This window comes from Plenodomus lingam (assembly GCF_022343315.1).
Source record: "Plenodomus lingam strain CAN1 chromosome Unknown contig_14, whole genome shotgun sequence".
Taxonomy (NCBI): Eukaryota; Fungi; Ascomycota; class Dothideomycetes; order Pleosporales; family Leptosphaeriaceae; genus Plenodomus; species Plenodomus lingam.
This window is the reverse complement of record NW_027093932.1, coordinates 765,976-786,185: the sequence shown is the minus strand read 5'-3', so window position 1 is coordinate 786,185 and position 20,210 is coordinate 765,976. Positions and strand designations below refer to the sequence as shown.

Genomic DNA, 20,210 nt, shown 5'->3' with positions numbered 1-20,210 from the left:
AAGGATTCCATTCAATCCGTCCCTACATATCCCGCCAGAATATATCGTAGTGCAGCCGATGGGCGTACACAGTGTGGTGCCCTACTTCTAACATAAGAGACCCAGACCCTGGTCAAGAATGTTCTGGTACTCCATGCGCTGTCGGCCTACAATGCTGTTGCGTTTCGGTTTTCCCGCAACGTAGTACTCCTTGAACTGGACATTTGCGTTAAGAAATACGAAGTACTCGAAGACGTCGAGGCGCAGGGCGCCGTCAGCATCTTCTTGTGCAGAGTCATGCCAATGAACGATCACCTCACGGAGCTCAGGCGCCTGTTGGAGGATTTGAATGACCAAGCTCGTGCGTTGGCGGAGAAGGGCGGGGAAGATCTCATCGACGTAGCCAGTTGTGTCCGTGTGCATCCAGGCTGAGTCCCAAACAAAAGTGACTTCTATCTTGCGGATGCTCTCTATGGGAGAAAAGGCGACTTTAGTGATCTGGCTGACAGCTTCTTCAACGAAAGAGGTGTGCGCGAAGCTGGCAGTAGCCTCAATATGAAGGACGGCGACGTTATAGAACCAATCCTTGGCTTCAGTGCTGAACTGTTGAGAAATCAAGAAGAGCTCGACTGATGGCGGGCACTGGGACAGGCGCATGAAATTGGGGACATGACGCCATTTAGCCGGGACGTGGATGATAGGAGAGCGTAAGTCAGTTGCAGCATCTTCGCCATCGTTAACCCGGTCATCCGCTTCATCATTGCTGTCCTCACCCCAATTTTCATTCCAGTACTCATAACCGTTATCTCCAGTTTCGTCCAGTTCGTCCTGTTCATCCTCATTGCTGGCCATTTCATCTTCTTCGTCATCGTTATCATCCTCGTCATCAAGTAGGCCGTCTTGCTCCTTGCTCTGGGACCCATTTGTAGAATTTGCATTTCCTGGAAAGTTCCCCGATGCCACCTGTGTGGGAACAGGCGCAGGATTCTGGGTCTGGGTGGAAGGCACGCTCACTACTGCTGTAGCCTGGTCATCCTCATCCTCTTCCATGGTCTCATCATGTTCATCAACATCGTCATCAGTATCGTAATCATCATGTTCAGGCTGGCCATCGTCATCCTCGTCGTACTCGTCGTTTTCGGCTTCTTGGCTGTTCTCCTCGCCCTCGGCTTCATCGTACTCGTCGCAGTCCGATATCTCACTGTCTCCATCAAAGGCATCGGCGCAGTAGATTACTCGAGGTGCAGGCCCGGCAGGGTGGTCGGCGGCCAATTCGGAAATCTGCTGTTTCGCATCTTGTTTTTCGAACCAGTAGCGCAGCAGATTCTTGGCTTTGAAGGGACGTGAAGCTGCGTGGGCAAATATGTTATGGCGCACCTCCAGAGGCAGGCTCGCAAGAGTGGCTGTCGCCTGTTCAGCCATACCGTGTGATTGGGGCCCCGTGTAGGCTGGACAGTCGAGGGGAAGTGAGAGAAATTGGTGGCAAGGCGCAGATGCCTACGGTGGGTATTATATATTCAGGGCCTAGGCGGGGTCGGGGTGCCGTTGGTGAAGCTAGAAGTCCTGTTGCCTACCGAGAGCATGCGCGGGGCCACCTTTAGTTTCCGACTCGCACAAGTAGATCACTGTGATAGGAAAGTGAATGTGATGGCGATTAGGGCACAAGTGGGTACTTGGCTTTTTCTTGTATTAGATCCCACTATAGCTGAGGAATATAGGAAGAACGTGAAGCTGTGATCTGGCCTGTTTGTTGTGATGTCTGGTTTGGGTTGCGACTTCGCTCTGGCGTCGTTACCGGTCTTCACTTGATTGGCTGCTACCAATACCGGTACCTGCCTGAGAGCGTGACTGGCAATTCACTCGACAATGTCTGCAACGCCCCTTATGATCACGACCCATAACCCAGACCTAGGCAAGCTTGACTGTCTTCCCATGCAACCCACCGAGTGGCATTGCCGTCGCAGAGAGCATACGCAGGAACTCCTCAGAAGAGTGACTGACTGATACCTCACGCAGCAGGTCAAACACATGAATTAGGTACCATGTTCATCATATTTCTGACCCCCCAAGACACTCGATTTGTTGAAAAATCATCACAAGTGATTTGTGTTTGACTATGCATGTGCTGATGAAGTGCAAATAGGGAGAAATGAGGTGCTCCTGTATCTTCATCTTGTGACCGTGTTTTTTGATGATTGTTCAGGCGGTTTACTATTCAACCATCTGAGCAACTGGCCAGTCGATGGTGGCTTCCGTAAGCTGAGCGTCCTCGACGACAATGATGGTATTGTCCAGTGCCGCTCCTACTCGAATGGGAGCAAGCAGCAGCAATAGTCCTTCGGCCTCGTCTCCCAGAGCAACCATCTTGCCATCAATGGGATATTTAATCCCACTCGACTCTCTCTTCTTCTTCTTCCTTCAATCCACTCATCCATCCATCAACTCCCAGTGTCGTGTCAACCAGCATCTTTACCTTTCTCCACCTTCAGCAGTACCATCAGACAACACAACCACCAACACTCCAAGTCAACCGTCAACTACTGCCAATATCTCTGCACCCCACTGCACGTCATGTTATTAACCACTGGTGTCATTGCTGGCCTGGTTGCCCTTGGTGCAGCTTCACCTGCCCCTACCCCAGACGACAACCACGGTCGCTGGTCGATCAGCTGCAGCGGAGCAAACAAGTGCGGATACGTACAAAGCGGGCATGGGAAGACTCATGGCGAGGACCCTGTTGCAACATTGGAGGGGCGCAGTACAGATGAGCCCATCGAACCGCCATGCCAGGATTGCAGCAGTGACGGCTTCAAGTCCTCACTATGCTCTGTAAGTTTCTTCTCTGACCTTTACAACACCGTCCAACTCAACTAACGTACCAACCAGTCATGCAAAGGTCTGAAGAACGAAGTCGGTGTGGCCATCTACGGATGCTACCTCCCTTTCACGATGGACAAGATGTGTGTCTCCACCCCGGGCTTTGACCCAGAAATTCACAATACGACTGGAGTCGCAGTCTCCCTGTTGCGTCGTGGTGACGTTCGGCCACAATATGGTCCTGAAGAGCCCAGTCCCATGCCCAGTGGGCCAGAGCACGAAGTCGACGAACCTGCATACGAACGCCCTCCCCATAGCTCAGGAGACCATTCCAAAGGACCACCCAAGCAGCCCTCAGAAAATCCGTACGTAGCTCCTGGTACGGTTGCACCTGTCTACACCCCTCCAAAGCCAACACACGCAGTCGGTAAGCCTCCCGGAGGCGTACACCATGGTGAAGGAAAATCGGCTGGCCCTCCTGGCGCTTCTAATCTGGCATACATGAAACCTTCTCAGACGAACAGTAAGCCTTCACATCACCCTCAGTCCCCTGCACACAGTCTCCCATCGTATGGTCCTGGTTCATCTTCTCATGGCCCACCTGCTCATGGCCCACCTTCTCATGGTCCACCTGGCTATGGACCTGAGAAGCCTACACCAGTTGTTGTGACCAACCCTGTCGTATACGACAAGCCCACACCAGTATATGAGAAACCTTCAAATCGACTTCTGTCTCCTGTTTATGGTCCTCCCGCAGACCAACATCCTCATCGTGCATACGATAAGCCTTCTCGAGGACCACACGGAACGACATCCGCCTACGCAACGCCGACAGCCGCTATAGAGAAGCCATCTTACGGGCCAAACAAGCCCTCTTCGTCTTTGAGCCAATCGACGCCACTCTATGCAAAGCCAGCAGGAGATTTTGAGAAGCCATCCGATAAGGAACACACTAGGAAGCTCGAAGAGCAATATTCATCTCCAGTGAAACCCAGCGGTGGCAGGCCCACGGGAATCAAGGCCCAACATGGGATGCCTGTGCACGGCCAGCCCGCCAGCAAAGACGCAGTCTCCAAGAAGCCCATCCCATATATTGAGATCGACGAGTCCGAATGTATCGACTGCCTTGAAGGAGATGCTTGTTACGTACGTCGTTCTTCATGCCCTTCCCATCTTCACTCTCTTGGACAGCATGACTAACTACTTGCAGGACGAATGTGACTGGATGTTCAACTGTGGTCAAAAGAAGAAGTGCTTCCACAACGGCGCCCGCGACATTTTCGAGATTTGCTACGAAAAGGGCCAAGAGTGCTCAGATGATAAGAATGTGGGTTACGGCAAGCCAAAGGCTCAGAGTAAGAGCCATGGCAAGCCCGAGGATCAGAGCAAGAGCCACAACAAGCCTGAGGCCCAGAGCAAGAGCCACAACAAGCCTGAGGCCCAGAGCAAGAGCCACAACAAGCCTGAGGCCCAGAGCAAGAGCCATGGCAAGCCCGAAAGTCAGAACAAGAGCTACGAAAAGCCAAAGGATCAGGACAAGAGCTACGTGCAGCCTGCAACTGCGCCCGCGCATGAAGCCACGGAGAAGGAGGGAGGGCATGAGTAACCTTGCCAAGTTGCAGGCTAATCAATGCATTTGAGTGGAAGTGCGCAGTATCCATGGCTGAAGCGGGGTGGTTCTGGTGGTTCGACGTATCGCGGTGGTTTTTTCCTTTCTGTGGTGTTTTCGTTGAAGGTGGAGGAGTTTGGTTTGTTGTTTGGTTTGACGTTTTGGTATTATTAACATCGTAACGAACCTTTCCCTACTCCTTGATAAATAAGACGTAGTCTTTCTTTTCAATGAATTGCCTTGACACTTCATCGTGGGTGCTTCTTTTTCATCGTCGTGTGTTGTCATATGTCGCTGCTGATCGAGCCTTCAATGCTGATCTTGCTGAGTTGTGCCTTCTCGCCTTTCCAACGTCGTGGGCGCGTGGAGTGCCTAACAATCGTACCTGCCGTCCTTGGTAATATGCACCTCACTCTTGTAGCCACCCGCACTTCTTGATATGAACACGTTCAATTGACAATCTTCTTTTCCTCTGAATCACAACACGCATCAATGATATCATCGACGAAGAGCCATGTGCACTCCACAGCATGATGCCCAGACGTACTTAGCGAGCGAGAACCGAGCGCCACCCAGTCATCAACCAAGCTACAAAATCCTGTACCTTCAAACCAGGAACGCATATTTTAGCTGATATGGAGGTCTTGGATCTGCTAGACCGGCGTAAACATCACCAACAGCAGAGTTGTCGTTATATGCTGATATCCAGGCACTCGTGGATCCAGACGCCCCGCCCCTTGATGTTCTATAGGCGCATGGAGAAGCTGGGGGGCATAAATGATGTAGTGCTCGTGCTGCTGTAGAAGGTGTGAGAGAGTTCAAATCTAGAGTGAGAAAGAGAGATGGCTGGGCAGTGGAGCTCCTTCACCCCATCCGATCCGAGATGAACTAACAGCCGAGAATCTTTGGATTTGGTAAGGGGAAGGAAGGCAGTATCGCGTGTGATGTTCTTCCTATCCACCCAGAAACGACGGGATGTTTTTCGTTTCATAATCAATCTCCCACTAATCTAGCCACCCCGCCCAAACTAACACTGAGGCTCAAGCTCACTTTCATGCCCTGTGCCCGTGCCGAGAATTGCTGGTTGTGCTGGTTCCATTCTTTCTTCAGCGAGGCGCGCTGCTGCAGGATGCTTGGTTTGCGGGGCGGACGGGGTAGGGATGAACTTGCTTTCCTGGGTAAGGGGTTTGGTTTTGCGTGGAGTGTGTCGTGTTTGATGGGTTCGAGCATGGCGGTAACACAGGCGAGGGATGGGGACGGGAGGTTTGCATAACGCAGGAGGCCAGATTGCAAGTGTATGATGAAAGCTTCAAAGCGGTATGGATGGATGATCAATCTGTGCATCTCTGCAACGCCATTGTGCTTGGATTGGGCGCTTGACAACAGGGTGGATAAGCTCCGGTACTGGGGCAGTTCCCAGATAGCGTTGTGTTTCTCCGTCACAAGGATGAAGTTGCTGTTTGCCCCTAGAGCAAGGATACGTGGCCGATCAGTCCAGTTCCCGTCTTCTATCTTGGTTTGCAACGCCGCGAGTAGTTTGGGGGGCAGATTCATCCATGAATACGCGATGCCGTCGTGGACGAACCAGGAGTCGTTGTACGGCCCAAGTACACACTGGATGTTAGGTACATTTCTAGTCCACTGGCCCCGCGCGCTTTGGTCGTATAGGAAAGTGGTTAGTTCGGGGGGTAGGTCTGCACAGTCGATTCGGTCTTGATTCCGTGTGTCACGCCATGTGAGGAGGAAACTGTCTTCGTAGCCCAGGGCGATGTGGTGGATTTGCTTCATTTGGGGGGAAACGAGTAGTTTGGCGAGTTTTGCTGGTAATCGAGCACTGTGGTTGTGAGTAGGTGGGAGGATTATGGTGATTGGGACGTATCTACTGGTCTGTTTTTGATGGACATTGGAAGAAGTGGCTTCCGCGTTGGCCCAAGGCGAATGTGGAGTCGCACATGATCGCTATTGTCGAGGCTTCCAGCGAAGAGGACGTAAAACAGACACCGCACTATTCATTCAATCACCGTGAGTGTCTTCGCGAAGTCGTGTTTGAGGATTATAAGTCGCAGACATCGATGTATCGCCATTGAATCGCCATGGACCCACGTGCCAAGCCCATCGTTACCAGGATTAAATCAGGATAGCAACGCCGCTCTTCGCTCTCATCTGACCATCAGCAAGGGAAGACGTATCAACAAAAACACCATTAAACAATTTTTGGCACAGCGTTGATTGAGACCCAAAGTGCTCTGAGTGCTGCGAATGCTGGAGTTAGTAATGAGTCCAGATCTAGCGTACTCGGATCGTGTTGCGCATGACGTCAAGCAAGCCACTCAATATTCGCGTTCAGCATGAGCACGACGTCTTTCTTCTCCTTTGGGCCTGATGATAGCTTCATCTCCAAGAGCTTCGCGGGATTGAATTTGTGAGTTTAGCTACTTGGCTGTTTTGATCGTGCATTTCACTCTGGCCGTCGTCTGCCTGTTTGAGTGATGCGTCCGGGGGCTTGGTACCGGTAGATTATAACTATGAAGAATTCTATTCGCTGACGGCTGCTATACGTCGACAAGACAGTATGACAATCAGATATCCGCTCACTAACGATCCCACAGTCGCAATCTATCTCATTCACTCCGCGATCTACTGGTTAGCAGCACAGTATCTGAAGTTCACTGGGCGGCCCTTGGCGCAGTATCCGATTCCTGGATACTCAGCTGCAAAGGTGCTATAGGGAAGAACACTCTCCGCTGGGGACCTTCCATTCCCTCGCGCCTTCAAGCGATTTTGAGCAAAGCATGGCCTTCGCCGCACCTTCGCTGCTTCCTTGGCCCAGACGACTCATTTATTATCTGGCACCCTGAATTCATCCGCTGGGCAAATCTCCCACCAGCTTTGGAAGATGCTCTTCAATCTTGGCTCACACCCAGTGGATGGCGTGTGGGGCCTCCGCGAATAGCAACGTGGGGGCCAGATGATGCGTTCTTCGCAATGAGCGAGTATGGTGAAGTTGAGTACCATTTTGGCGAACCGGATGACGATGGAGAAGTGTACTGGGGAATCTTCAAAGAGACAATAGAGGAGTGGGAAACGGAGGTGGGCTTTCTATGGAGCACTTTGTCATTCATCGCTCTTGATTCGACAAGCACGGATCAATTCGTTGCGGTGAGGCGCGATGGAACATGGGCGGGAAGCATTGACGATGTCAATGAAGATGCCCTGGAGGACTTTGCTTTGAACTTTTGGCCAAATGCAAATTCCAAGAACAAAGCGAATGCCGGTGGTGGTCAAAATGGTACTCAACATCCACACACAGCCACAGGAACTGGTCCAATGCAGTCGGACCCAAGAACACAACTACTGTACGAAAAGTGGTCCAAAGATACAGCCATCGTGTTTGCCTCGGCGTCATCGTGTCTCTCTGAACCCAAGCCAAAACAACCACCTCGCAAACTACAAGTTCGCTCCGCATCGCAATCGTCTAGTTTAGACGCTGCGACACCACCCATGCCGCCTCTGACACGCGCACCATCCACCGAACCGAAACTGCTTACAAGTTTCCCATACCTCCCAAGTACTCTCTCAACATGCACTCTAGCCACATGTAGGCTGCTCAAGTCTGAGGCGAATAGCATACACGCATGTCAACACGACGTCGAGAGATTGCTTCGTGCGAGTGGGTCGTATAGCTATGAGTGGTTGAGACAGGAGAGATTACGGTGGCATCCCGATCGTTTTGGGAGGCTGTGCGATGAGCGGTGGAGGGAGACGGGGAAGAAGATGGCGGGGGAGATGTTCAAGGTGTTGAGTGCGTTGATTGACGATTTGAGGATGAAGGAGAAGGAGGGTGAGACGAATGGGATATAGTTAGGAGACGGGCAATTTATGTATGATAAGTATGGTAGGCATCCTCACGAATCAATAATCAGGGTATGGTTAATTACACTATGGTCTAGATGAATTTTTCATGTACACATATCAACGGATATTCATTTTTCGATCTACTCTAGTCCGAGGTCGTCGTGGAAGTACCTATGTATCGTATGTGCCTAGCGGCGATTCGACGCTGTGATACTAACTCGGAAGTGCATGTCTTACCCCAACACGCACTAGCTCCCCCTGTATCAACGCAGGTGACGCGATGACGTCCCGCGGCCCCCAGCCTCACCCAAGCTTCTGACCACAGCGCTATCTCTGAGGCAACTAGCAACCTCTCCTCTCCACCCTCTCCACACCACACACCGCCTAACTCGACCGTACCTCTACCTTTGAGCTCACCGAAACGCCTTTCGGAAGCTCTTCAACAGCCATCGCCTGCACAGCTGGAACGGTACAGCGAAAGCATGCAGCTCTCGACACTCTTCCTCGCCGCGCTCAGCGCCGTTAGCGCCACAGCTACCCCATGGGGCGGCAGCCAGGTTGTCGTGAAGGAAGAGTACAAGGTCCCTGGTGACAACCCACTGTACTTTTGTGGCGACCCAGCCGACGACATCTTGAAGATTGAGAAGGTGGATCTAAGTCCCAACCCACCCAAGCCGTACGTTTCTCCCCATGTCCGGCCAGGACCCAGGCACAAGCCTATGTTTAAGTTTGCGATAAACTTCTAAGCATAACACGATGCAACATTGATGTTCGAATTTTGAATAGTTGAATCATGCTGATGATTGCGACAGTGGCGAGACGCTTTCCATCATCGCAACAGGCGATTTCAAAAAGGAAGTGGGCGAGGGCTTTAAAATGCACCTTCAAGTCAAATATGGCCTTATCACGCTCATCAACCAACAAGCAGACGGTTGCGACACAATCGGCAAGGCGGACCTCGACTGCCCGCTCAAGAAGGGCGAGATGAAGTTGACCAAGGATGTTGATCTGCCCAAGGAGATTCCTCCGGTACGTAGGACCTCACATCGACACTGCGACACCAAAAAAATCACCCCTAGCAGCACTCCGCGCGCATTATTCTTGGCTAGTGCTAACATGATGCAATAGGGCACCTACACCGTACTTGCAGACGTTGTCACCGAGGACGGCGACAAGGTCACCTGCCTCACTGCCAAGATTGCCTTTCACCGGTAAATGCGCTTTCGTCACATTACATGCCCACCTATCGACTGTTTCAACGAGGCCTATATCTGATGTTTTATCTTCTCCAACGACAGATTGGGAGCCCAAGAGGATGCAGCAGGTGTCAAGATCGGTGGGCTGAAGCTTGGCAAGCCTAGGTTTCAGATGTCGGGGCCGTTGGCGGGTATGGTGCAGGAGAGACTCAGGACGAGGAATGAACTTTGAGTTGGGGGATGTGTGTGTATGTGTGTATGTGAAGGGTGTTATCGTTTCTTGATGCGCGATACCAAAGTGATCGATGGTTTGACTTAGTGCCATGGAGGAACAGTATAATGTAGATATGAAAGCAATGCATGCTTTCCTTCATGGCAAATAACACCGAGCCTTTTGAGCAGATATCTAATTCGCATGTCGTGACTTGCTCTGGGAACCTATAATAGTCCCTCTACACGTAAAACCGTTCGCCGTAGATGACTCCTCGATAGTGCAGATATGTACTCGGGCCCGTAGTGACTTCATGTACCCTATCCACGCCTCTTCCCCCCCACCTCCACCATTCCCAGCAACACACCCCAACCCAACCCAACACATCTCTACTCCCCAAACAGCCGCCTAACCCTCTTCAACACACTGTCCTTCTCCGGATCATAGGGGTGGTCTTTGCTTGGAATCTCCAACAAGCTGGGAAAGGCAGCCGTATAGGTCTCGACACGATGCCGTATCTTTTCCGCAATGTGCTGGTTGATGAGCAAGATGGCAATGTCCTTGCGCTCGGTGGTGAAGCGGTCAAAGGCAGCTTCTATGGCAGCGGCGTCCGTTTTGGCGTCGACGACGAGGAAGTTTTTTTGCGAGTCGGGGGGCGCTGTGACGTGGCCGACGCCGGCGAGGAGCATGCCTGTTACGGTGTCCTTGGGAAGAGGTTAGACTATGCTGGAGAGGATGGGTGTGCGTTGACGAGGGGGTGGTAGTGGGGATGCATGATGGTGGTGGTGAAGGTGGAGATGTTATCGTGAATGGGAGCAGGGGAGAGGGGAAATACCTCATCGCCTATGACGGCTAGGAATTGCCGGTCTTTGTATTGGCCTGCTGGTGCTGCCATGGTGTGTTGTGTTCTAGGTGAAGGGGGGACAGCTAGAGGGAGCCGCCACAACTTGGGATCGTGAAGTTGGAGCTTCGAGGTGAGCTCCAGCCCTATCGTCATAGCAGAAACGCGCTAAGGACGGAATAGGCGAACTGTTTGGCTCGCCGCAAAGCACACCCTCAGTCTTTCTTCCTTTCTTTCTTTCTTTCTTTCTTTCTCTGCCCAACCGCGCCATGTTGTGAATCTCGTTGTCTCGGCTTTTCCACTTCTCTTTCTCTCACACTCTCTCACACACACTCTCTCTCTCTTTTCAACTTGCCGCCCATCAACCTTCACCGGTAATCATATTAATATAGGAGAGAGACGACAAGATGCCCCGCCTCGTCCGTCGCACGCCCGTCCTCGAACGCATAAAAGCCTATCTCGATCCCTCCGACTGGCTCATCTGGATTGCAGAGGAACTGAACAGCTCGGACTGGGAAGACTGTGCCTCAACGTACTCGCTCTACCTCGGCTTTAGCGCAAACTTTCTCTTCATTCTTGCACAGGCAAACAGCGGCGCATCCTCAACATCCGAAGACGATGGCGTGTTCAATACAGTCCAGGGCCCCGGCTGGTTGAAGTGGTTTGCGAATCTGGTGGTACTTGTGCTCATGGGTACAAGTTTTGGCAATGCGTGGCTGGTCTGGGGAAAGAGACGACATTACAGGTTGTTTGAGCAGAGTGTGGAAAAGGCACCGCGGACACCGAGTGCGAAGCGCGTGCGAGTGGACTCCTCGCCTGCGAGTGCATCACCAATGGCATTTGTGCGCAACTTGGTCACCAACTCGGCCGCGAGTCGGGCACATCCGGATGAGCACCGCGATGTGTGGGAGATTGCCGTTTGGGATCCCAATCCCCTTTGCTTGCAGCTGTTCTGCCTCTTCAGCCCACTGCACGTCCTACTTTACTACTTTAACCTTCCCGTGCCGCAGTTGGACCCACGGCCCAGCGTCAAGCTGACCACCACAATCGTCATCGGTCTAGTCCTATCGTTGCAGATGTGGTGGCTCCGTCGCTCCTTCATCCAACAAACCAAAGACAACGCCATCATCAGCCGCGAAGTCCTCCACGAATACGACTCCAAATTCGTCCACCCATCCCTCCAAAAGCCCTGCCGAGACGTTGCCATCCAAACAATCTCCAAGCGCCCCTACAAAGACTCGAGCGTCGGCGTCCGAGGCACCAGCGATGGTCTCGCCAGCGAGATCACCACCTACACCCCCAAGACCGTAATCAACCGCACCTTCCGCACAAATCCAAATGCAAACTACGTAAATCAATACGACCCAGACAACGCATCTACTACCTCTATTGCCAGATCCACACAAAACACCCCCCGTGCATCCTACCACTCCACCACCGCCTCCGCGGCCGCCTCCTCCTCCGCAGTCCCAGACTTCTCCCCAATCCGACAGTCACAACCACCTAACCCCTTCCACCAAGCTCCTCCCATGCCACGAACCGCCCCCAACAACGATGGAGGATATCTCGGCGTCAAAATGCATGCAGCCTCACCCCTGCGCAAATCCGCAAGCGCGAATTTTTTCCGCGATGCAGAGGGGAGCAGGATTGCGTCGCGCGGACGCGAGAGTCTGGGCGGAGCGGGGGAGAGAAGGGTTAGGGAGCGAGAGGGAAGTCCGCTGAAGAGGGCTAGTACACCTGTGGGAGATGGGTTAGGGCAAGGAGAGGGGAGGAGGCTGTTTGGCAAAGGGGATCGATCGGGAGGATATGAGGGGTTGGGAGTCGGGCGAAGGGAGAGCTCGAGGTTTGATTGATGCCAAGTCGTGCTTGGGAAGGCTTTGGTACAGAGGTTGTTGTGTATCTGTAACCGGGACTTTTGAGATGATGTTGTATATATCCCGTTTATGTATATCTTTTCTTCAATCGAGATTTACAACACTTCACGCAATACCCCTGCATCTTCGCTGTATATTTTGTGATTTTTCCTCTTCCTCCCTAAGATTAAGTTTATCTTATTTCATCATCATTGACCAGATCCATGTCGCTTCCGGGTCGATGACGGGGAGCTTACTACCTGAGCGACATACTCTGTCCACTGACATGTCAGCTCAGTTAAAGAAGAAAAACTACCATAGAGCAGTTCCACTGTTACCACCCGCTGATAATCATTCTAGCTGATTGAGCCGAATATCTTCGACAGCCCAGCTGACAAGGATATCAGAAGCAGAGCAAACTGAATGACGCTGGCGATCTGCTCTTCTTGATCAAAACGTGTCTCTTAGGCTGAGTGCGGTGATCTCACCTGTGTGGCCAGCATAGCTGTATCTTCTAGGCCTGGTGTTTTCCATTGGATGGATGTTCGTGCAAGGAAGCTCAGAGACGAGTATGTGAAGCCTGGAAAGATGGTAGTGTGAAGAGCGACGCTACGATCATTAGTTGTGATGATAGCCCACCGATAGGGGATGGACACGTCGTGGGCATCTACTGAGAAACGGCTTTCATGCCCATAGTGCCGAATAGCAAGGCAGAACTGTTTAATTTTGATACATTGGCTGTGGGTGATGTCTCTACATCTGGTTACTTAAAATCATGCAGCCAGCTGAAGATCTGTATCATTTCCCTATGTTCTATACATAGTTTGTAGGAGTAGTGATAATCTCTTGTTCTTGTATTTATTAAGATCGGACGACAGTCAAAGAAGCGCGCGGTTGAGCAAATCTTAAGTTTCTTGATCATGGCCAGTGTGGGCTTGGACGATCTTCTCCGTGATAATTTGATTGGATGGTACGTACATGAGGCCCTGATGGGGTCCCCATATTTGCTCCTCGATGTAGGCGACGTTGGGAGAACAGAGCCAATTAGTTGGCGAAGTGTGGCGCTGGATGAGGCATCGGGTCGAAGGCCGTCCTTCCCCAAGTCCCTTCGGACGGCCCGCTCCCTGCACAAGCGAACGCCCTCCACATCCTCTGGTATGATTAATGGCATCGTAGGAATCCTTCCAGCGTCCATTCAATTCCTAGCTTGACTAGTGGACTCGCTTCTGTCGGTTGGAGGCCTAGCCCGTAGGGCCTCTCTTCCTACAGATTGTGCCACAGCGGCGCATGAGGGGCACGGGGTCTCCCACCAGTTCAGCCAGCCCTTGCGTATTCCGTATACTATAAATCTTCTGAACCCTGTCGCCATACTGCATATTTCGTTCCGTCTGGACGATTACAGGACCAGACTCTTTCAGCGCAGCCAGTCATGGGGCCCCCTCGGCAACCACAAACTTTATGCAGTCATGAGGCCACTCCCGCAAGCATACCGGTACCCCGTTGATTTCATTCTCTTTGTAATACCTAGAATACTTCGCTCGCTTCAAGTCTTCTTGGCTGTACTGCTGCTCATTCGACAAGTTAGACAGTGAGTCCTCTCGTCACGGCTCGCAACAACAACAACTGTGCTTCTCATCACACTCACGTCGTCATGTCAGATGCCAAGTCAGAGGCTGTCCTCCAGCAAGTGGATAGCGAATTTGGCCGCGGTATCGAGGTTTCAGAGGAAAGGGGAACGACTGGCGATCAAAAGGACATGCATCGCATGGGCAAAAAGCAAGAGCTACGACGAAACTTTCGTTTTGCATCAATATTTGGGTACTCGATGATCTTGATGGCGACATGGGAGACGATACTTACGTGAGTGTGGGGAATGTCGTACATGCTTACTAGTTCAATTTCTGACGTTTGACAGGACGCTTTTAATACCATTGACTAATGGTGGCCCTGGTGGCGCGATTATCATGTTTCTGGTCACCGCAACATGTATGGGATCTGTGATAGCCTCGATGGCTGAGATGGCATCGATGTGAGTATTGAAAAAAACTCAACTGCATCCTTTTCTTAGGCTACAGGCTTGTCTATTTGGAGATGGGATGCACTTTCATCGTACAAACTGTCAAAATATGCCTTGAATGCACCCAACTACAAGATATTGACTAACAAGAGTGCAGGGCACCTACATCAGGTGGTCAATACCACTGGGTATCCGAATTAGCTCCAAAGCAACACCAACAATCCCTTAGTTACCTTGTCGGGTGGCTTTGCGTTCTGGGATGGCAAACCGGCATCGTATCGGTTGCTTTTCTCGCCGCCAACCAGATCCAAGGCCTTGTTATCCTGAACAACCCAAATTACGTACCAGAAAGATGGCACGGGACCCTCATCGTTATTGCCGTAGCCGGTTTCTCCATCGTCTTCAATACACTGCTTGCCCGCAAGCTACCTCTTATTGAGGGCATTGTCCTAGTCCTGCATGTCCTTGGTTTCTTTGCAATCTTCATCACAATGTGGGTTCTCGGACCTCGCAGCCCCGCTAAAGAAGTTTTCGGTGGGTTCCAGGATAATGCAGGTTGGGGAAATGTCGGACTATCTGTTCTGGTGGGACAATTATCCGCAATCTTCTCACTGCTTGGTTCAGATGCTGCGACACACATGTCCGAGGAGTTGCGGGATGCTTCGCACACGTTACCACGCGCCATGATCTGGACCGCTATATCGAACAGTATTCTTGGTTTCCTCATGCTTGTCACCTTTTGCATTTGCCTCGGCGATGTAGACAGTGCAATTATGACGCCCACGGGACAACCACATATTCAAGTCCTATACAACGTCACGCAGTCGTTAACCGCCACTACGGTTCTTGCATCCATCAACCACTATCATGGCGGTTTTCGGCTGTATCAACAATGTCGCGACATGCTCTCGGCAACTCTTTGCCTTTGCCCGTGACCAAGGCGTCCCCTTCAGCCTATTCTTGTCGTATGTGCGTCCAGGCTGGGACATTCCAGTAAACAGCGTCATCGTTTCGTTTGCCATTACCATCAGTTTGTCTCTTATCAACATCGGTAGCACTGTGGCTTTCAACTCCATTGCTTCGCTGGGCACGTGCGCACTCATCTCCTCATACATCATCAGCACGGCATGTATGTTCGTCAAGAGGTGGAAGGGAGAAGCTCTACTTCCTTGCAAGTTCTCGCTTGGTAAGGCGGGTATTTGGATTAACGGTATTGCTGTGGTATACCTGTCCGTCGCATTTACGTTTGCCTTTTTCCCCACGTTTCCGCATCCAACGCCTGATCTGATGAACTGGAACTTTTTGATCTACGGCGTTGTCGTTGTTACTTCTCTTGTTTACTTCATGAGAAAAGGGCGAAAAGTGTATGTCGGACCTGTTGAATATTTGAACAAAGACTTGTGAGCGGTTCTCAGGCGTATGGATGGGGACCATGAAAAAGTCGTTACCAGGATCCTGTTGCCTCCTCCCACATCGTCGTCCCCGTCCGCGCAACTGCAACGTTCGAGCATTCACTATATTGAATTCATAATGATAACCAGGTTTGGATCGAACACCCAAGCGCTTTGGCGTGACACAGCATCACTCCATTCCGTGACTCCTATAGGGCGGCTACACTACAGATACCAGAGACAAAGTAGTCATCGCAACCCACTTGGTAATATGTTCATGATCATTCTCAGTTCTCCTAGAAACGGGATGCAATCATGACTTCACTAAAGCTTAAAAAGCTATAACATGTCGTTCAATAGTGTATCTGGAAGCTGCACTGGTAGGGCTAGCGCTACATATATAAAGCAAAGCACAAGGTCCAAAAGAGGTGATATCCGCAGCAATGTCGTCAACAAGCACTGCCAAGAATGGAGGGGTTCAAGAGGCGTCCAACGCAGCATCTCCGCATCGGTCGGATAATTGAAGCGCGGCTATTACCGCGTGGTGAAACGGCATAGCTTTCTTCCTCCTTCTCATCGCGCACTGTGGGACTGCCCGCTGAGATAGCTCACTAATGGACTGTAGGTATCGCAGCCACAGCCATGGCCAGACAGCAACTACCTGTGATTGGACTGTTGCATTGTGCGAACATGGCGTTTGTGTAGCGCTGTGAGTGCCGGACAAAATGCAAGCGTCGTGCACACGACATGTTATAATGCAATTATCCATGGTACCTGCATGATAAGCATGGCATGTATGATTGTAAGTAGCCAGATGAGTACGCTGAATCTGAAGCTCTTTTAAGCTACTATAAAGGCTGATAAACTTCTCATAACAGACTTGCATAATTGGCGTCTTTAATCACAGTCTCAAGCTGCTCAATTAGATCGAATTTTACATGTACTTTGTTCGAAGGCTAGCTCGACCAAAGGTACGGTATCTAAGTTGCCACGAAGAGGAAATATTCCGCAGCTTCCGCCAAAGACTACTGGTAACTCACTACCAAAGATCAACACGCATGCTCACTCTGCCGCAAGCCCGCCGCAGAAAGTCACGAACTTCGCCTTCAAGCGGACATCGCGGCTAAACTAGGCAGATTCTTTCTTGGAAACACTCCTCTTTTCAGCCCCCAATCCCCCATGAATTAGGCTAAGTGGACCCTTTGTCAGCACCACAAAGCGTCAGGCCTGGTCAATTCGATTGGCAATTCAAGGCTTCCAGAGATACTATGCGGGACCGTCATCCACAGATGAGGGACAAAGTGCGGGGTGGAGAATGTGTGATACACTTAGTCACAACACCAAATCTTCTACAATGAAAGTGAAGGTTTCCTATTCGACCGAGTGACGGCTAGTGTACGCCATTGAGATACGCCGGCGCGGACAACGCCGCCACAAAACACCAACGCCACACTGCATCTGGTAAGAGACGGGACGCGAAAGAACTTAGACTGGTCTGAATGCGGGGGAGGGGATCCTCGGTCTGAACACTCAAAACGGTGCCACGTAGAGAGAGGCGGAGTACGACAGTCGGCTACTTAAGGTAGAGATTGGCCATACCGGTATAGCTCAACTTTTGTGGTTTTTGCTCCTTCTGACCATTGACTGTTCCTCTTCGTGAATGTAATTATGGGTATTTACAACAAGCTTGCCGACGACATCGATGAGGTGGACGTTATCATCGCAGGAGGTACACAGTGTGAACGCCTAAGGTATATGTTTCTATTATACTAACACTACATTGCAGGAGGTACCGCTGGCTGTATCATTGCAGGTCGTCTCGCGGAGTCGGATCCTGACCTCTCCATTCTTGTCATCGAAGGCGGTGCAAATAACAAAGATGTAGCGAGCGTCGTGCACCCTGTCTTCTATCTGCAGAATCTCCTGCCAGCTACCAAGACTGCACTCTTCTACAAGGGCAACAAGGCAAAGCAACTCGCTGATCGCGAATGCATTGTCCCTTGCGGAGGCACACTGGGAGGTGGCAGTTCCATCAACTTCATGATGTACACGCGTGCACAGCGCTCAGACTTTGACTCCTGGAACACTCCGGGCTGGAGCGCCCATGAAATGTGGCCATTTTTGAACAAGCTGGAAACATACCATGGGCCTGGTGAGAAGAAGCACCACGGTCAGAGCGGACCGATACATGTCTCCGACGGTGGATTCCGTGCCAAGGCATCAGAAGACGACTTCATCCGCGCAGCTGGGGAGATTGGATTCCCTGAGATCGAGGATCTCCAAAATTTAGAGAACAACAACGGCTTTCAGCGCTGGCAACGATACGTCAGTCCCGACGGCAAGCGCCAGGACACCGCACACAGATACGTCCACCCGAAACTTGAAGATGAGAAACATCCGAACCTACACGTCCTTGTCGAATCCAAGGTCGTGCGCGTCTTGTTCGACGAGAATAAGCGCGCATCAGGTGTCGAATACACACCCAATCCCGAATTCCAAATGGAGATTGGTTTGACTGGCCATCCTGTGAGATCTGTGAAGGCTCGCAAGCTCGTTGTCGTCACATGTGGTGCGTGTGGTACTCCACCCGTTCTTGAGCGCTCTGGTGTAGGCGAGAAGAAGATTCTCGAAAGGGCTGGTGTACCTGTTGTAGAAGACCTTCCTGGTGTTGGTAAAGACTACCAAGATCACCACCTGTTGCTGTACCCATACAAAACCAGCCTTGCGCCCGAGGACACAATCGACGGCGTTTTGAGTGGCCGCAAAGATGTTCCCAAGATGCTCGAGACTAAAGACAAGATGTTGGGCTGGAACAGTATTGACGTCTCGGCCAAGTTGCGCCCTTCAGAAAAAGACATCGACGCTCTTGGGCCTGAGTTCAGAGCCGCATGGGACAGAGACTTCAAGAACGAAGCCAATCGGCCACTCATGCTGTGCGGTCTGATCAGCTGCTTCTTAGGCGACCCTACCACCGTCCCAGCTGGTCAATATGTTACGACCGGCACCTATACTGCTTACCCTTACTCAAGAGGACACATGCACATCACCGGTGCTAAGCATGATGACCCCCTCGACTTCGACGTCGGATTCTTCAATGACAAGAACGACATTGATCTGAAGAAGCAGATCTGGGCGTACAAGATGCAGCGTGAGATTATGCGACGAACCAAATTCTACCGCGGGGAACTCGCAGCAGGCCACCCCAAGTTTCCAGAGGGTTCTGCTGCCGCCATCGCCGAGACCATCGATGCTCCATTGGAGAATATCAAGGATATCGAGTACACCAAGGAAGACGATGCGGCCATCGAGCAATGGTTACGTGAAAACGTCAATACGACTTGGCATTCACTTGGCACGTGCAAAATGGCACCGCGGGAGGATTATGGTGTCGTCGACAGATCTCTGAACGTGTATGGTGTCAAGGGCCTGAAAATTGCGGATCTGAGTATCCCGCCGCAAAATGTAGGTGCCAATACGAACAATACCGCGTTGGTAATTGGCGAGAAGGCTGCGGATATCATCATCGCGGAGCTGCGGGGAGGTGCTGGAACACCATGATCTGTAGGAAGAATTTTGTACATAATCTAAGTATTGGTGACCATTTATATAAAGCCTGTGGTGATTTCTTATAGCAGAGAACTTCACACACGCTGGTTTTCATATTTGGATGATGTTTCTTATGATACACACAACAATATGTGGGGAATTTCATGTTTACCCTCTGCATTGCCATCAGTTACTCTTTCTGATAAGAGGTAAGGATGTGTATTTTGCGTGGCTTGCAATTTGGAATGTCCTTCGGTCTAACCAAACATTTGTGAGCAGTACGCCGCATCAAGAGGAGCCCCTAGACAACTGAAGCCCATAGGTATATATTTCGGTATCTAATGGGCCCAAGACAGAATATATGGCACACGAACATATATTTAGCCCGGTAATTTTGGGAAGTGCGTACGAGGTATGTGTCGTGCAAGCTTAAAACTGACCCAAGGCTGACAAATCAACGCGTTTATCTGCATGCGTTCTAGTATAGGACACTTCACATCCTGAGACCTGCCTCATGAGTCATATGTAATTATAGTTAGCATGGAGCAGAATTGAAAGGTTAGTATTAGATCTACTCAAGCAGATTTCTACGTGCGAATGAATCAATCGAACATCTTTTTAACCCAGTCGCTCATGGCAGAGCTATTTCACATGTCACGTTCATGATATAGAGGAGTCTGCGAGCATGAGCATGAAAGGGCAGATATTTCAATGAGCATCGGCTTGCAGTCATGAAGAATGACTCAAAGAAAGACAAGAACCAGTCGAATGAGAATGCTGGTATCGCATCCAGGCATGTTGATTCACGTTGTACGCATATTCACTAAAAGTAATCATATCTTTGACAGTACTGCAGATCTATAGGTAACAGTGCTTTCCAGACGCATCTAGATTA

General features: G+C 51.0%; 10 protein-coding genes across 10 annotated transcripts; 6 read left to right on the top strand and 4 right to left on the bottom strand.

Annotated features, from left to right (window-relative positions):
- Nucleotides 1-87: 87 nt before the first annotated feature.
- Nucleotides 88-1,401, bottom strand: IAQ61_002356 (uncharacterized protein; the record flags this gene model as incomplete). Its single annotated transcript, XM_003834202.1, has 1 exon — nt 88-1,401. The coding sequence occupies one exon, from the start codon at nt 1,399-1,401 to the stop codon at nt 88-90; it is 1,314 nt and encodes a 437-aa protein (XP_003834250.1).
- Nucleotides 1,402-2,550: 1,149 nt separating this feature from the next.
- IAQ61_002355 (uncharacterized protein) lies at nt 2,551-4,402 on the top strand (the record flags this gene model as incomplete). Its single annotated transcript, XM_003834200.2, has 3 exons — nt 2,551-2,808; nt 2,866-3,942; nt 4,007-4,402. 3 exons carry the CDS (start codon nt 2,551-2,553, stop codon nt 4,400-4,402), a joined length of 1,731 nt encoding a protein of 576 aa, XP_003834248.2.
- A 996-nt stretch (nt 4,403-5,398) lies between these two features.
- IAQ61_002354 (uncharacterized protein) lies at nt 5,399-6,359 on the bottom strand (the record flags this gene model as incomplete). Its single annotated transcript, XM_003834199.2, has 2 exons — nt 5,399-6,239; nt 6,289-6,359. 2 exons carry the CDS (start codon nt 6,357-6,359, stop codon nt 5,399-5,401), a joined length of 912 nt encoding a protein of 303 aa, XP_003834247.2.
- Nucleotides 6,360-6,753: 394 nt separating this feature from the next.
- Nucleotides 6,754-8,266, top strand: IAQ61_002353 (uncharacterized protein; the record flags this gene model as incomplete). Its single annotated transcript, XM_066095515.1, has 2 exons — nt 6,754-6,827; nt 7,015-8,266. The coding sequence occupies 2 exons, from the start codon at nt 6,754-6,756 to the stop codon at nt 8,264-8,266; spliced, it is 1,326 nt and encodes a 441-aa protein (XP_065954351.1).
- A 476-nt stretch (nt 8,267-8,742) lies between these two features.
- IAQ61_002352 (uncharacterized protein) lies at nt 8,743-9,688 on the top strand (the record flags this gene model as incomplete). Its single annotated transcript, XM_003834198.2, has 4 exons — nt 8,743-8,936; nt 9,073-9,289; nt 9,389-9,471; nt 9,559-9,688. The coding sequence occupies 4 exons, from the start codon at nt 8,743-8,745 to the stop codon at nt 9,686-9,688; spliced, it is 624 nt and encodes a 207-aa protein (XP_003834246.2).
- A 368-nt stretch (nt 9,689-10,056) lies between these two features.
- Nucleotides 10,057-10,562, bottom strand: VMA7 (H(+)-transporting V1 sector ATPase subunit F; the record flags this gene model as incomplete). Its single annotated transcript, XM_003834197.2, has 2 exons — nt 10,057-10,371; nt 10,503-10,562. The coding sequence occupies 2 exons, from the start codon at nt 10,560-10,562 to the stop codon at nt 10,057-10,059; spliced, it is 375 nt and encodes a 124-aa protein (XP_003834245.2).
- Nucleotides 10,563-10,915: 353 nt separating this feature from the next.
- Nucleotides 10,916-12,361, top strand: IAQ61_002350 (uncharacterized protein; the record flags this gene model as incomplete). The annotated part of the gene is made up of 1 exon (XM_003834196.1): nt 10,916-12,361. One exon carries the CDS (start codon nt 10,916-10,918, stop codon nt 12,359-12,361), a length of 1,446 nt encoding a protein of 481 aa, XP_003834244.1.
- A 356-nt stretch (nt 12,362-12,717) lies between these two features.
- On the bottom strand, nt 12,718-13,055 carry IAQ61_002349 (uncharacterized protein; the record flags this gene model as incomplete). The annotated part of the gene is made up of 3 exons (XM_066095514.1): nt 12,718-12,798; nt 12,850-12,970; nt 13,033-13,055. 3 exons carry the CDS (start codon nt 13,053-13,055, stop codon nt 12,718-12,720), a joined length of 225 nt encoding a protein of 74 aa, XP_065954350.1.
- Nucleotides 13,056-13,423: 368 nt separating this feature from the next.
- Nucleotides 13,424-15,782, top strand: IAQ61_002348 (uncharacterized protein; the record flags this gene model as incomplete). The annotated part of the gene is made up of 4 exons (XM_066095513.1): nt 13,424-14,221; nt 14,277-14,390; nt 14,536-15,309; nt 15,332-15,782. The coding sequence occupies exons 1-4, from the start codon at nt 14,013-14,015 to the stop codon at nt 15,780-15,782; spliced, it is 1,548 nt and encodes a 515-aa protein (XP_065954349.1). The 5' UTR covers nt 13,424-14,012.
- A 1,463-nt stretch (nt 15,783-17,245) lies between these two features.
- IAQ61_002347 (uncharacterized protein) lies at nt 17,246-19,382 on the top strand. Its single transcript, XM_003834192.2, has 2 exons — nt 17,246-17,498; nt 17,556-19,382. Exons 1-2 carry the CDS (start codon nt 17,438-17,440, stop codon nt 19,325-19,327), a joined length of 1,833 nt encoding a protein of 610 aa, XP_003834240.2. The 5' UTR covers nt 17,246-17,437; the 3' UTR covers nt 19,328-19,382.
- Nucleotides 19,383-20,210: the final 828 nt, after the last annotated feature.

What these genes read in the sequence shown, in the direction of transcription:
- IAQ61_002347 (XM_003834192.2), top strand. Translation starts at nt 17,438, where the DNA reads ATGGGTATTTACAACAAGCTTGCCGACGACATCGATGAGGTGGACGTT. An exon ending in GGACGTTATCATCGCAGGAG is followed by an intron (nt 17,499 to 17,555) that starts GTACACAGTGTG and finishes ACTACATTGCAG; the next exon opens with GAGGTACCGCTGGCTGTATC.